The sequence below is a fragment of the Girardinichthys multiradiatus genome, chromosome 5 (genome assembly GCF_021462225.1).
Source record: "Girardinichthys multiradiatus isolate DD_20200921_A chromosome 5, DD_fGirMul_XY1, whole genome shotgun sequence".
NCBI classification, from domain to species: Eukaryota; Metazoa; Chordata; class Actinopteri; order Cyprinodontiformes; family Goodeidae; genus Girardinichthys; species Girardinichthys multiradiatus.
In genome coordinates, this window is record NC_061798.1 from 36,923,044 (window position 1) to 36,938,821 (window position 15,778).

At 39.6% G+C, this 15,778-nt stretch overlaps 1 protein-coding gene across 1 annotated transcript in view; it reads right to left on the reverse strand.

The window, feature by feature from the left end:
• Positions 1-15,778, reverse strand: part of LOC124867723 (voltage-dependent T-type calcium channel subunit alpha-1I-like) — a 170,718-nt gene that overhangs the window by 31,304 nt on the left and 123,636 nt on the right. Inside the window, exons 25-28 of the mRNA XM_047364302.1 lie at positions 15,604-15,674; positions 7,113-7,191; positions 6,729-6,850; positions 4,160-4,609 (exon numbers count right to left, since the gene is read on the reverse strand). Coding sequence (XP_047220258.1) covers positions 4,160-4,609; positions 6,729-6,850; positions 7,113-7,191; positions 15,604-15,674 — 722 coding nt within the window. The remainder of the gene's footprint in view (positions 1-4,159; positions 4,610-6,728; positions 6,851-7,112; positions 7,192-15,603; positions 15,675-15,778) is intronic.

A 15,778-nucleotide genomic window follows, 5' to 3' on the forward strand; every position in this document is an offset into this window, starting at 1 on the left:
CTGCAAGGTACAGTTAAAGCATACAAGCTCGGCAGAGAAAACCTCCAAAGTTTACTTCAGTGTGTTCATTTTCCTTTTCCTTTTCTTCAGCAGGGTGCCAATAGTACTGTCAGAAGGAATTTGGCATTATTTGCATATATTCTAGAGTTGCAATTCTGAGAATATATCTAAATCCAGTTCTATTTTAGTTGAGAACAAAATAAACTATAAAAGGCACTTAACCTCAAGTTGCCTACTGATCAGTGTATCGGTGTATGAATGTGTCTGGGTTTCTGAGTGCAATTGGGTGAATGTGGCTCTAGTGTAAAGCGCTTTGAGTGGTCGGTGTGACTAGAAAGGCAAAAAGTTCAGTCCATACAGAACAATATGCTGGGAAGTAACTTTGTATAGTTCAGTAGGTTAACTGCAAAATGTCTTAGCCAGGATTACTTAACGCAGTCATGAAGAGCATTTCTACATTATTAACAAGATAAAGTAAAACTTTGTTGTAAAGTCATGAAATGAATACCCACCTCTGCTACTGCAGTAAATGTTGCAGGTCAGTTTCACTCAGATTTTGTTCATAGTTTTTTTTCTTATCATCTTTTTTTTTTGACAGCTCTAAAATACCTTTCACCTGCTGCTACTTGATGGTTTTACCAAAAATACACAGATAGAGTCATTGTCCTGTGTCTGTCCATCATCAAACAAGACAGGGGGCAGTTAGGAGATAAAGTGTTTAACCAGATATTATATATATATATATATATATATATATATATATATATATATATATATATATACATATATATATATACAGGTCCTTCTCAAAATATTAGCATATTGTGATGAAGTTCATTATTTTCCATAATGTAATGATGAAAATTTAAAATTCATATATTTTAGATTCATTGCATACTAACTGAAATATTTCAGGTCTTTTATTGTCTTAATACGGATGATTTTGGCATACAGCTCATGAAAACCCAAAATTCCTATCTCACAAAATTAGCATATTTCATCCGATCAATAAAAGAAAAGTGTTTTTAATACAAAAACGTCAACCTTCAAATAATCATGTACAGTTATGCACTCAATACTTGGTCGGGAATACTTTGGCAGAAATGACTGCTTCAATGCGGCGTGGCATGGAGGCAATCAGCCTGTGGCACTGCTGAGGTCTTATGGAGGCCCAGGATGCTTCGATAGCGGCCTTTAGCTCATCCAGAGTGTTGGGTCTTGAGTCTCTCAACGTTCTCTTCACAATATCCCACAGATTCTCAATGGGGTTCAGGTCAGGAGAGTTGGCAGGCCAATTGAGCACAGTGATACCATGGTCAGTAAACCATCTACCAGTGGTTTTAGCACTGTGAGCAGGTGCCAGGTCATGCTGAAAAATGAAATCTTCATCTCCATAAAGCTTTTCAGCAGATGGAAGCATGAAGTGCTCCAAAATCTCCTGATAGCTAGCTGCATTGACCCTGCCCTTGATAAAACACAGTGGACCAACACCAGCAGCTGACACGGCATCCCAGACCATCACTGACTGTGGGTACTTGACACTGGACGTCTGGCATTTTGGCATTTCCTTCTCCCCAGTCTTCCTCCAGACTCTGGCACCTTGATTTCCGAATGACATGCAGAACTTGCTTTCATCTGAAAAAAGTACTTTGGACCACTGAGCAACAGTCCAGTGCTGCTTCTCTGTAGCCCAGGTCAGGCGCTTCTGCCGCTGTTTCTGGTTCAAAAGTGGCTTGAACTGGGGAATGTGGCACCTGTAGCCCATTTCCTTCACATGCCTGTGCACGGTGGGTCTGGATGTTTCTACTCCAGACTCAGTCCACTGCTTCCGCAGGTCCCCCAAGGTCTGGAATCGGCCCTTCTCCGCAATCTTCCTCAGGGTCCGGTCACCTCTTCTCGTTGTGCAGCGTTTTCTGCCACACTTTTTCCTTCCCACAGACTTCCCACTGAGGTGCCTTGATACAGCACTCTGGGAACAGCCTATTCGTTCAGAAATTTCTTTCTGTGTCTTACTCTCTTGCTTGAGGCTGTCAATAGTAGCCTTCTGGACAGCAGTCAGGTCAGCAGTCTTACCCATGATTGGGGTTTTGAGTGATGAACCAGGCTGGGAGTTTTAAAGGCCTCAGGAATCTTTTGCAGGTGTTTAGAGTTAACTCGTTGATTCTGATGATTAGGTTCATAGCTCGTTTAGAGACCCTTTTAATGATATGCTAATTTTGTGAGATAGGAATTTTGGGTTTTCATGAGCTGTATGCCAAAATCATCCGTATTAAGACAATAAAAGACCTGAAATATTTCAGTTAGTGTGCAATGAATCTAAAATATATGAATGTTAAATTTTCATCATTACATTATAGAAAATAATGAACTTCATCACAATATGCTAATATTTTGAGAAGGACCTGTATATTGCTCTGTGTGTGTTTCTTTTCACAAATCCTTATTTCTGTTTAACAAGATTTTTACAAGATTTAGGGTGTTATTAAAATAGCTTTTTAAAAACATGTTTTTTATTTAACATTTTTATTTTGCAATGCTAGTTTAAAACAAGGCTGACACTTAAACAAGATGTGTGTAGTTATCAGGTCATATTTCAATGTCAGTTCTAATTATAGATATAAATATCCCCCAAAAACTTTTTTAGAGAAGCACTAAGACATTAGCAGATGGCTGGAATCAGAACAACTTTCACCTTGATTCTGAACTTCACTATGAACTCCGCTGTGTCCAGCTCAGGACGTCAGATTTGGCACGTCTGCAGCTGACAAGAATGTGAATGTAGGCATTAAAGGCTGATTCTGACTCTGTTATTGAAAATGTGGAAAGAAATTGGCTGGTGACCGAAATCTGCCAATTTACAGCTTTATCAGCCCTGACTAGTAACTGGCCGGTCCCAAACTCAAAAATCGGAAATTCTTTCAGGCAGTGAATGCACTCTAAATAAGCTCTATCATTTTGCAATAACAGCAGCACTCTTCAGTGTGGACACGGAGTATTACGTTAAGAAACATATTAGTCAAAATTCGCCATTTTTTACTATCAGGGAGGTTTTCAAAAATTAGGTCAGAGGAAGACCAAAATGTATAAAGATTTATTTTAATTAAAATATTATTCTGTACAACATGTCGACATGTCTGTGGTTTATTCAGGAAGAGAGACAGTGAGAGTTTCAGCTCATAACAATATTTAGTTTTTGTAAGTAAAACATTGTGTCCCATGACAGTTCTATCTCACACATGGTGTGATGCCATTGTCACTTCTAAAATAAATAAATTAATTGATACATTCTCCATTTCCTTCCCAGTGTAGCTTCCTTTTTTTCTCCCCTGTATTTCTACATTGGCTTCTTAGTTTATTTACTCTTTCATTTTGAAATTTGCTAACAACCTTCTAAAAGTACCTCTACCCTTTTGCAGTGGCTTTATTTTTTTAAATGAATGTTTCTAAATATAGCTTGTTCACAGTTGCTGTTTGAGCTGCATCAGTCAGGTGGCTGAGAAATAAAAATCAACATAGACAGGGTGTCCAATGATAGTACTTTTAGAACAACAGACAAACCATTTTCATTATCATACCAAATCTGTGTGCAGGGGTCCGCTACATGACCTTGAGTATGGTTTTGTGTCAACATATCGTATATGTTCAAGTAGGTCATACCTGTTTCATATCAATAAGAAATAAACTCCAGCTGCTGTTCAGTCCCAAAGAGCCTGTACAGTTGAGCAACAACTGCTGCAGTGAGATAACTTGATAAACTCTACAAATAATCTGGACAGAAAAATCCAGGTACATTTTGCTCAGAAATTGCTCAGTTAATAACACCTTCATTGTACAATCTTTTCAAAAGACTTTTGCTGAAGCTATTTACTATTGAACCAACCAAAACCCATTCTATTATATTCTATTCATTAAAATGTAATTAGTATCATGAGTGATGTATTAAAAAAAAGGTTGATATCTATGTTTTCCTCTTAATTGTCTAATTGCAAATATTATGGAAAAGTCTGATAAAAGTGAATGTACACTGAATTTTGTCCTTATCTGAATGATTGGAAAGTTAATAAGTTAAGCTTCTCTTTAAAGAACACTAATGAACATGTTTAAAAGTAAGAGTATGGCTGTAGAGATCATATTCTTGATGACTTGAAATTTCACTTACTTGAGAAGGAGAATAGAGACGACATCGAGGGTGAGTGTGTCCCTCATGAGCTGAGCTACCTCCTCCTCCATCTCGCAGTGGAGCCTTTACCCTACTACTTGGACCCCCGACTGTCCCTGCTGCAGTTGCTCCGCTTGGTGCTCCACCTATGCCTGCCCCAGCCGCAGCCCCACCAGTGGCCCCGGCGATGGCTCCAATGCCTCCCATCATGCAGCAGAGCCCCCCCTGAGCCAGCTCCAGCTCAATTTCAGCATCCATCTCTGCATCCTCCTGCGCCTCCTTGTTGGAGTCATCCAGGTGCTTCATTAGCACAGCAACAACCACATTTATCAAGACAAACTGAGCTGTGAGTACGAATGACACAAAGTACAATGGAGAGATGAACTGCAGTCCAGCATGACAGCCGTAGTCAGTGCCTGGGCGATCTGATGGGCACTCCCTCAGAGTATCCTATCAACAAGAGAAAAATACTTTAGAGGGAAAAACAAAGAATTAATAAAACAGAAACTAGGCACAGCAATAAAAGTAGAATTAGACCCCAAATTATTTACAATGAATGGCTGGGTGGTAAAACTGGGAATATTGAGGCCTTGGTGGTTCATAAACCATGAATAAGCTTTATTACCAGCTTTAGGTACATTTTAAGTACTAATGAAGTGAAACCTTAATATAAGTTCTTCATTGCAATAAAGACAAAAAATATATATTTTTTTCTGCTTCTGACATTTTCTCTGAACCTGGTCTGACTTCTGTTAAGTGCCCAGATACATTGTTTTCTTCTTTTCAGTCTACATGGTCTCAGAGTTTGGCCTCTGTTGCGCCAATCTTGCAAAATACTTCCAGATGAATACCCGATCCATGGCTTAATGATTTAACCTGTGCTCTGAGGCGACAGTGTAGGCAGGCTGAGTGTAGATGGGAGAAAGACAGACTGCACGTATGATTAGGCATCCTGAGAGAAAGTCTTGCTCCCTACCAAAAATCTATAAAGGAAGCAAAGTCTAAATACTTATCATCATCTCGGGTAATAGCCACAGTTCTAGAGCTTTATTTAGTACCATAAACTTTGTAATAAATCCAAGTCCTATAAACTCTGTCATAAATCATGTTGCTGCTGTTTTAGCAATAGCAATGCTCTAGGTTCTCTGCAAAACAGTCTGATGGAAAACAATGGCTTTCTCAAAATGTCTTGCACTTAAATGAGGGAAAAACTGAATACATTGTCTTCAGTACCAAGATGCCTTGCCATCCCTCTAGATTTTTTTTTTCACTTTTCCCCTCAATTCACTTCGGCCATGAAGCTGCAACTGGTTCAAAATGCAGCTGCCCAACTTCTCTCCAGTGCTTCCAAACACGCTCATATCACCCAGACTTTGTCTTCTCTCCACTGGCTTCCAGTAAGTTTCAGGATTCACTATAAGGTCCTGCTTTTTGTTGTCAAGACCATTAATGGCTTTGTTCCAGGTTACCATGTCAGAACTTTGCGCTCATCTGTGCATCTAACTCTACAAGTCCAAAGAACAAGATATAAAAGATGGGGGATCACTCATTTTCTGTTTTTGTATCTAAGCTCTGGAATGCTTTACCATCAGAGCTATGATCCATCTCTGAGCTGGAAGGTTTTAAATCACAGCCAAAAACACATTTGTCTAGACGAGCTGTTTAAGAAAAGTTATTGTTTTGTTGTGGTTAATACTTTATCAGTCACCTAAAGAGATGTGTCCATCTGCACAATATCTTTTGAGTTTGATGTATTTGTTCATTTTTTATATATTTAAAGTTTTATATATATATTTTATATTTGTTTGTATTAAATTATATTGTTATGTATTGAATCGTCTTTAAACATGTAAAGCACTTTGAACAACAGTTGGGTTGTTGTAAAGTGATATATAAATAAACCTTGATTGATTGATTGAGTGTTTGATTGATTGATTTCCAGACATCGACACTTCTAAAGAACATAGTCAGGATTTCACTCATCTTATGATTCAAATTATTGTAAATTTTTAAGGTTTGAGTTCAAGATTATGTATTACAGCAATCGTGACATAAGACCGCACCACCACCTTCGCAAATGGACCAAAAGCCATTTGTTGCCAGTTACTCAATGCTGAACACCATCTCTGTAACTACCCAGGCTGACCGACAAGTCAGCCTTAATTCCTGAGCTCCAGAGGCATAGGAATGGATCTGCCAATTTGCGTCCAAAATAGTGTAGCAAAGCCAACACTTCTTGGATGTGAACTATTACCCGCTTAAACTGCCTTTTCTGTTGGACATTTTAAAGAGCATTAGAGGGCTGCAGATTTAGTCAAACCAAGTTGTTATCCATCAAAACAACTGACTGAGAGCACATGTTAAAGTTTCTTTTAGATGGGATTGATGACTAAGTTTCATAAAGTTTATCTTCTTATTTACCCAACTTAGAAATTCAGAAAGCTTTGAAATAAATCCTAATTAACTGTAAATGTGAATGCAAATGTGAATCGCATCAAAGGATAATTAATGAGTTTAAAAAAAAGATCAATATAAACATTTACCAAACATGTTACCAAGTCTCACATACCTTCATGATGCCATTCCAGTTGTCACCTGTTGACACTTGGAAGAGTGTAAGAAAAGCCATTCCAAAGTTTTCAAATGTAGCGTGGCGGCTCATTCCCTCACAAGGGTAGTCAGCATTGCAAACTAGAATGAGACATGATAAGGACACAAAAACTAAAAAAAAGGTTATGGATTTCATAAGAGGTATGGATGTACAGTTTAGCCCAAAGAAATTCCAAATAATGCAGTACTTTCATTTACACTGGGTGTAAATGGACTAAGTTGTGACATGGCAGAATAATATTAGCTAAAAAAAAAATAAACCTTGCTGAGAACCTGCTTAGTTGGTACAAACTTACCAGGGGATAATAAAAACATCATAAACTCGGTAGAAGTATTTACATACCGAGCTCTCCAAAAAGCTCCACTCCAAGAGCAGCGTAGATAAAAAACAGCAACATGAAGAGAAGGCCTAAGTTTCCAACCTGAAGCACAAAAATATATAACATAACAAGCAATTGTTATGTACATTTAAGGAACTCCCATCTCAGCAAAACCATGATGAGTAAATATTGGTCATGCATATAACCTGGCACATTAGAATTCAGTTGAGCTATTGTACAATAGACAAGGTATTTTTTAATACATTACACACAAGACTTTGAAGGCAATTTGTGGTTCATAAATATAAAAATATGGATTTTTCTTTTATATTTTTATACTTAGCACAGAAACCCCTTACTACATTCAAGTTTGCCAAAGTTAGCATTTTATTTAAGATCTGCTTTAATTTCCATCCATTTTCTATACCGCTTCTTCCGTACAGGGTCGTGGGGGAGCTGGTGCCTATCTCCAGCAGCTTACAGGCGAGAGGCAGGGTACACCCTGGTCAGGTTGCCAGTCCATCACAGGGCAACATGGAGACACACAAGACAAACAAACATGCACACAACCATTCATACCTAAGGGCAATTTAGAGAGATCAGTTAACCTGACAGTCATGTTTTTGGACTGTCGGAGGAAACCAGAGTACCAGGAGAGAACCCACGCATGCAGAAAGATCCCAGGACGGCAGTCAAACACAGGACCTTCTTGCTGCAAGGCAACAGTGCTAATAACTGCACCACAGTGCAGCCATGCTTTAATTAATTCCGGTAACGAGTCTTATTATATTGCTGAAAATCTGTAAAAATTAGCAGATTTGATAAGATCAAAAGTAAATGCAATCACACACACTCAGGCACATGAACACACACACACACCTGCATGCATGCACGCGCGCAGGCACACACACACACACACACACACACACGAGTCAAGGCTAAGCACTAAGTGTCATACAGAAAATTGTTTGGGAATTCATCCATGTACGTTTTCTAAGCATTTCTAAATGGGGATATGCAAAGCAAGTGGATAAGGAACTCTCTGGGGTTCAATAGCAGGGACTAGCAGCACACCATTAGCCAAGTCACTTCACAGGAAAGCCAGTGAGGTGGTTCTCAATATGTGACTGTGCAAATCTTTTAGACAGGACAACAAAGTGACTGTCAATGAGGAAACAACCTGTACAGTCATCACTGAAGGTAAGGATGAAAGAGAAGCATGTCAGGAATTAATGATGGAAGCAGCATTAAGATACTGAGAGTGCACATGGAAAGCCTTGAGCAGTTTGAGGCAAGTAGCTCAAACCAATCTGATGGCTTTTGTTCTTTTGGGAGGAAAATGAAGACACACCCCAGGAAGGAAAATACAGTGCTGTATTACTGCCTAACACCAATAATGTATTAAAGGTGGTGAGAGGGGCAAGTTTAGACTATAGAAAAACATCTGCTTTCTGTTGCTAACACACCTACTCTGATCAGATGTATCTTCATGCATACCTTTTTGATTATGTAGTTGGAATGTTCTAAAAAGACTTTATCTTACAGTTATACAGGTCCTTCTCAAAATATTAGCATATTGTGATAAAGTTAATTATTTTCCTTAATGTCATGATGAAAATTTAACATTCATATATTTTAGATTCATTGCACACTAACTGAAATATTTTAGGTCTTTTATTGTCTTAATACGGATGATTTTGGCATACAGCTCATGAAAACCCAAAATTCCTATCTCACATAATTAGCATATCATTAAAAGGGTCTCTAAACGAGCTATGAACCTAATCATCTGAATCAACGAGTTAACTCTAAACACCTGCAAAAGATTCCTGAGGCCTTTAAAACTCCCAACCTGGTTCATCACTCACTGCCGACCTGACTGCTGTCCAGAAGGCCACTATTGACACCCTCAAGCAAGAGGGTAAGACACAGAAAGCAATTTCTGAACGAATAGGCTGTTCCCAGAGTGCTGTATCAAGGCACCTCAGTGGGAAGTCTGTGGGAAGGAAAAAGTGTGGCAGAAAACGCTACACAACGAGAAGAGGTGACCGGACCCTGAGGAAGATTGTGGAGAAGGGCCGATTCCAGACCTTGGGGGACCTGCGGAAGCAGTGGACTGAGTCTGGAGTAGAAACATCTGGAGCCACCGTGCACAGGTGTGTGCAGGAAATGGGCTACAGGTGCCGCATTCCCCGGTTCAAGCCACGTTTGAACCAGAAACAGCGGCAGAAGCGCCTGACCTGGGCTACAGAGAAGCAGCACTGGACTGTTACTCAGTGGTCCAAAGTACTTTTTTCGGATGAAAGCAAACTCTGCATGTCATTCGGAAATCAAGGTGCCAGAGTCTGGAGGAAGACTGGGGAGAAGGAAATGCCAAAATGCCAGAAGTCCAGTGTCAAGTACCCACAGTCAGTGATGGTCTGGGGTGCCGTGTCAGCTGCTGGTGTTGGTCCACTATGTTTTATCAAGGGCAGGGTCAATGCAGCTAGCTATCAGGAGATTTTAGAGCACTTCATGCTTCCATCTGCTGAAAAGCTTTATGGAGATGAAGATTTCATTTTTCAGCACGACCTGGCACCTGCTCACAGTGCCAAAACCACTGGTAAATGGTTTACTGACCATGGTATCACTGTGCTCAATTGGCCTGCCAACTCTCCTGACCTGAGCCCCATAGAGAATCTGTGGGATATTGTGAAGAGAACGTTGAGAAAATCAAGACCCAACACTCTGGATGAGCTAAAGGCCGCTATCGAAGCATTCTGGGCCTCCATAAGACCTCAGCAGTGCCACAGGCTGATTGCCTCCATGCCACGCCACATTGAAGCAGTCATTTCTGCCAAAGGATTCCCGACCAAGTATTGAGTGCATAACTGTACATGATTATTTGAAGGTTGACGTTTTTTGTATTAAAAACACTTTTCTTTTATTGGTCGGATGAAATATGCTAATTTTGTGAGATAGGAATTTTGGGTTTTCATGAGCTGTATGCCACAATCATCCGTATTAAGACAATAAAAGACCTGAAATATTTCAGTTAGTGTGCAATGAATCTAAAATATATGAATGTTAAATTTTCATCATGACATTATGGAAAATAATGAACTTTATCACAATATGCTAATATTTTGAGAAGGACCTGTATTTGATACATCAGAAAAACAAAACATAATATTTAGTACAGAAACTTTTGTTTGTAATTACAGAAATCAGATGTTTTCTGTGGTTTTTGATGAGGTTTGCACCCACTGCACTTTTGGACCACTTCTCCATACAGATGTTCTCCAGGGGCCTCATGTACAAAAGAGTGCACAACTTTCACATTAAAAAAGTCCGCGCAAAAAAATTCAGATATATACAAAACTGCGTAGACATGTTACAGCACACAAAGCCTTCATACATCGCAATTTGCGGTGGATTTGACGTAGCTGCATGAGGCACTTGGACCGCCTGGTCCCCGCCCCTGAATATATATGCAACGTAGTATAAATAGCCGGAAGTCACCATCACGTGTCCAAATAACCATGGCAACGATGCTGTGACAGTCAAAGAACCGGTTTCTGTCGGTGGAAAAACACTAAGAAAGACTGAGTCTACACACCATGAGGGACGTTTGTAGTCAGTTACTGCAAACCAACAACTAATTGAATGACATCAGCAACTCGAACCTGGCCGAAAATAAAACGTTTGTCGGCTCGAACCCATTTAGTTCCACAATGTGTGTATCTAAACCAAACGGCGCTGTCTTGATGCTGCACTAAGCGCATTCATTTTTCTATTAGGAAAACTGTCACCATACACAGTGTGTGAAGTACTTTAAATCTTTACAACCCTTCAGGACGTCACAAAAAAATTAGAAAGTTACCTAGAAGCCAGCTCATGGAGGTTTGTTCCACATCTCTTATTATTAGATTAATTATTATAATCATTTATAATTAATTTTGTTTTTAGTATAAAAACAAAATTAGTTGTCAAACCCATCATGAGTTGTCAAACCCATCATGCCACAGCATTTGCGCATCACAAATAGGTTGCCCATATATTGAATAAAATTTCTATTCATAAAAGCATTTTCACTTGGATCTGGGGCCCTTATAGCAGTATCAGTATCATTGCCCTTGGGAATCTATGATGGCTAATATGCCATGAATCATCATGTACCAGGAGATCAGTACGATCTATGAAAAAAACGCTTCCTCCAACTTCTTCCATTGGGAATGTCCTCCAGCTGTGTCTAAGCTGCCATTGTTCCACAATTAACTTTACACAGCAATTTATGGACATGTGTGATTGTCTCCGTCTTGTCTCCCTTAGGAATCATCACACCTGACTTGTTTGGAATTAATCTGCTGATCCAACACCGTTTTCTTTTTCAGTGAGAATGAAAGTGCCGCTTAGATGATACACATTCATTTTATGCTCCTCAGCACACAGACTGATGAGCATTTACATTTACAGGTGACAAAAACAGAGGAAGTTTCACAGTTTACATCCGACTGAGGTTGTTTCAATCCTTTTCTGAGGTGAGTTACGTTACTGTATAAGGCCAAATGTGATCAGTTTGATCGCTCGGGTTTCACAATAAAAGCTCAAACTCATGAAAAAGATCAGGTCTGATGCTCCCTGAATTTAAAAAAAACTGAACTGAGTCATATGTTAGTGTATTCATGTGAGTTTTAGTTCTCTGTAGTTAATTATTGTCAATTTTAAGTTTGTGTGGCTTCCGCACATTTTCATGGCAGATCAAAAGTTTGCATGGATTTCTGCACACTTCTATGCAACGTTAATTTTGTAGATGCCAAATTGTGCTTAAAACATTGTGCCACAAGGCTTTTGTGCATAAGTACGCTTCCACATCCATGCTTCACGGTAGGGATGGTGTTCTTAGGGGTGTACTTGTTAGGGTTTGAAAACTTTTGTATTGTTTATCACTCATGTCTGCTCTAAGTGCTATTCCCTCCTACATGCCACAGAAAGTGATATAGGTCAGACGAGTGAGTTATGCTTTTATCAGCAACATCTAGGGACTGGTACCGAGTCCTCACTCCCTCTTTGTTTAAAATCAAGACACATGAATCCTAACCTTTCTGACCCCACACACACACACACACACCCTGAATGTTTGTTGAACTGTGTGTGAACCAGCATGTATAAATAAAGAGAGAGGGGTGCTAATACTTTGTAGTCTGCACTGCAAAGTGAACTACCCTTGCTGCAAGAAAATCTGACTCTGTATCGTTCTTGCCTCTGAGTTGACTAATTAATACCTAACAGTACTCAACCTTCTTCTTCCAAAAACGGCAAGTGGAGTTTAGACCAAAAACCTCTATTTTTATCTTATCAGACCACATGGCCTTCTCCCATTCTTCCATCCACTGGCTTGAACAGGGGGACCTCGAGTGCCCTGCAGGATTTTAATCCATGGTGGCATAGTGTGTTACTAATGGTGTTCTTTGAGACTGTGGTCTCTTCAGGTCAGTGACTAGGTCCTGCTGCGTAGTTCTGGGCCAGTCCTTCACCTTCCTAATGATCATTGATACTCCATGAGGTGAGATCTTGAATGGAACCCCAGACCGAGGGTGATTGTCCATCATCTTGAACTTCTTCCATTTTCTTATAATTGCAGCAACAGTTGTTGCCTTCTCACCAAGCTGCTTGGCTATTTTCCTGTAGCCCATCCCAGCCTTGTGCAGGTCTCCTATTTTATCCCTGTTGGTCATTGGCAAACCTCAGATGGGCATTGACATATGCTAGCTTGAACAGGGGGACCTCGAGTGGGCTGCAGGATTTTAATCCATGGCGGCATAGTGTGTTACTAATGGTCTTCTTTGAGACTGTGGTCTCTTCAGATCATTGACTAGGTCTTTTCTTGTAGCCCATCCCAGCCTTGTGCAAGTCTACTGTTTTATCCCTGATGTCCTTACACAGCTCTCTGGTCTTGGCCATTGTGGGGAGGTTGGAGTTTGTTTGATTGACCTGTGTGGGCACATGTGTTTTATACAGATAATGAGGTCAAACAGGTTCAGTTAATACAGTTAATGAGTGCAAAACAGGAGGGCTTCTTAAAGAAGAACTAACAGGCCTTTAAGAGCTGGGATTGTTACTGGTTGTTAAGTGATCAAATACTTATGTCATGCAATTAAATGCTAATTAATTATTTAAAAATCACACAATGTGATTTTCTGGATTTTTGTTTTAGACTCCGTCACTGAGTTGAAGAGTACCTATGATAAAAATTGAAGACTTCTACATGCTTTGCAAGTGGAGAAACCTTCAAAATTAGGTGAATTTAAGATACACATTATTAATCCTCATATTTGAACTAAAATTATCTTTCAAATTGGAAGCAAATTATTCTAGTTTCTTTTCTATGCCTCTCACTGAAAAGTTTAGGATGCAGGTTCTGCTGGATACAAATATTAGAAAAATATTATGTATTCTGGCAAAAAAGAAACATTTCTGGTTATAAAAAAACAAAAACAGTCAGGGTTTAGAAACCAAAGGAGCAGCCCCCACCTCTCGTTGAAGTAACATTGTTCTGAAGCCATAGTTGGCAACCTATGAGGGGCGTACCCTCTTATCTGGCACATTACACAACAATTTTACCAGCTACTATTAGCTTATAAACCAGTTTATAATGAGTAGAATAGCACAAAGCTATAAATGTTGTGCAACACGCACATAAAAAGTACAACTAAATTTAACATGTTTTTTTTATCGACATTTTAAAGTCAAAATAAAGGCTATAGAAGCTTTCGGTGATTCTGGGTGTTCAAAAAGGAGTTAGATTAGAATGGGAAAAATCAGTCTTTTCTCAGCAGGTTCTGCCCAAATTCACTGTTTTATAAATTCATGCATGGCTTGAATGTGGGAGGGTATCTTCTGTCTGGTCATCAATCTTACTTGATTACCATGCTTTCAGTGGCTCTGAATGATCACATCTCTAATCCAATTGTTTTAAAAAAAAGTTATAGTAAATTGGGAAAAATCTGGCTTTTCTCAGGGGATTCAGCAGAATTACAAATTCATGCCTGGCTTGAATGTGGGACATTATATGAAACAGTGGTCCAGGTGTGATTATAAATACGTACATTTCTATAGCAATTGTATTAACTGAAAAAACAGTAAATAGTGTTGGTAAAGCACTGCTTAGTCTTCCTGAGGCGCCGGACAGATCGCCAGAATTGCTTCAAGGCCAACCAGCAGTTCTTCTCCATGGCCTCACCAAACTCCTCTTAGGCCCAAGTTTTTGACTTTGGAACTGCATGGGCTGTGGCACGCTGGGCCTCACAGGACCCTTCAGCTGCCCCAGTAGTCCCAGAAGCCAGCCTGCCTTAATAGGACTCCTTCTGCATCTTGATGGCATCCCTTACTGCCAGTGTCCACGACCGAATTTGGGGATTGTCGCTACGACAGATGCCTGAAGGTGCCACAACAGTTCAAACAATTCTAGACAAATTTAAATAGCATTGGAATGTCCAGTAATCATACTGTTCCCCAATGATTAAGGGTCTGTGTCCCAGTGATGAAGATGTTATTTTGTGAAACATGCATATCTTCCCTGAACAAAGCAACAGGTAAACAGAAAATAGTGGCACAAAGCTCTGAACGCAATTCCCAAGAAAAAGGTGTGTGTGACCAAGGGAGCCTACAAACCTGTCTCTGTTACACCAGTTCTGTCAGGAGGAATTGGCCAGCAAACTATTGTAAGGAGCTTTTGGAAGGATAGCCAAAAAATTTGACCCTATTGTTATATTACATTTCTTATTTAAATCTGTCTACATACTCTGCATCTGCATTTGAGCCACTTTGTCCACATTGATTCCTTGCGAAAAAAAATTATAAAACGCCCATCATTCTGTTATAAAATCAAAAATCCTTCAGACAAAAGATCTATTCATTAGTTATGTCTTGGAATTGGACAAAAACAGAATGAAGCCTTAACTGAGATACAGCAAAATGCCAGAGACAGCACATAACACAGATGGTAAGAAAGATTATGCATATGAAGTGATTAAAAGTGTCAGATAAATAAAAAGTAAAGATCTACACCACATCATTAAAGCTGAAAGTCAGCACCACAAGCCAATATTCAGTAATATTCTAACTTGACATGCTTACGTAAGCAAAGACGCCTAAAAATGAGCCATTGGCCAAATACTTTCACACTTAAAGGTAAAGGAAAATGAAAGAATGCCTGAGTGCTGGGTCTTTTGTATACTGAGGGAGCGCAACATTTTAGCTGCTCTTGTCTTATTAGCTGTGGCAATAAAACCCTTAAATGAATGCAACAGCAGTTCCTTTGCAGCAGTAGTTCCTTGAAAAACTTTCCCATAACCTAACTTCCTGAAAGTCAGTAATTCTCTTGGACCAGTCACAGATTCCGGTCGTTTATCATTTAGCAAATGTTAATTAACTCCTGGGTGTCCTTGTGATAAGCTAAAGCAAGATATTGAGGTGTGTGTGTGTGTGTGTGTGTGTGTGTATGCATACATGGGAATGTGTGATAACACATACCTGAGGGAGAGCCTGGACCACTGTGTCAAGCAGGGCCCTCATGCCTGTTGCCATTTTCAGTAATTTCAGCACTGGGAAGAGATTTCAGACAATGAGACAACTTCGGCTACAGGACAAACTATCAAATTGTAGTAGATTTTCAAGACATTTTGGACCAGAGTGATAAGCACTGCAG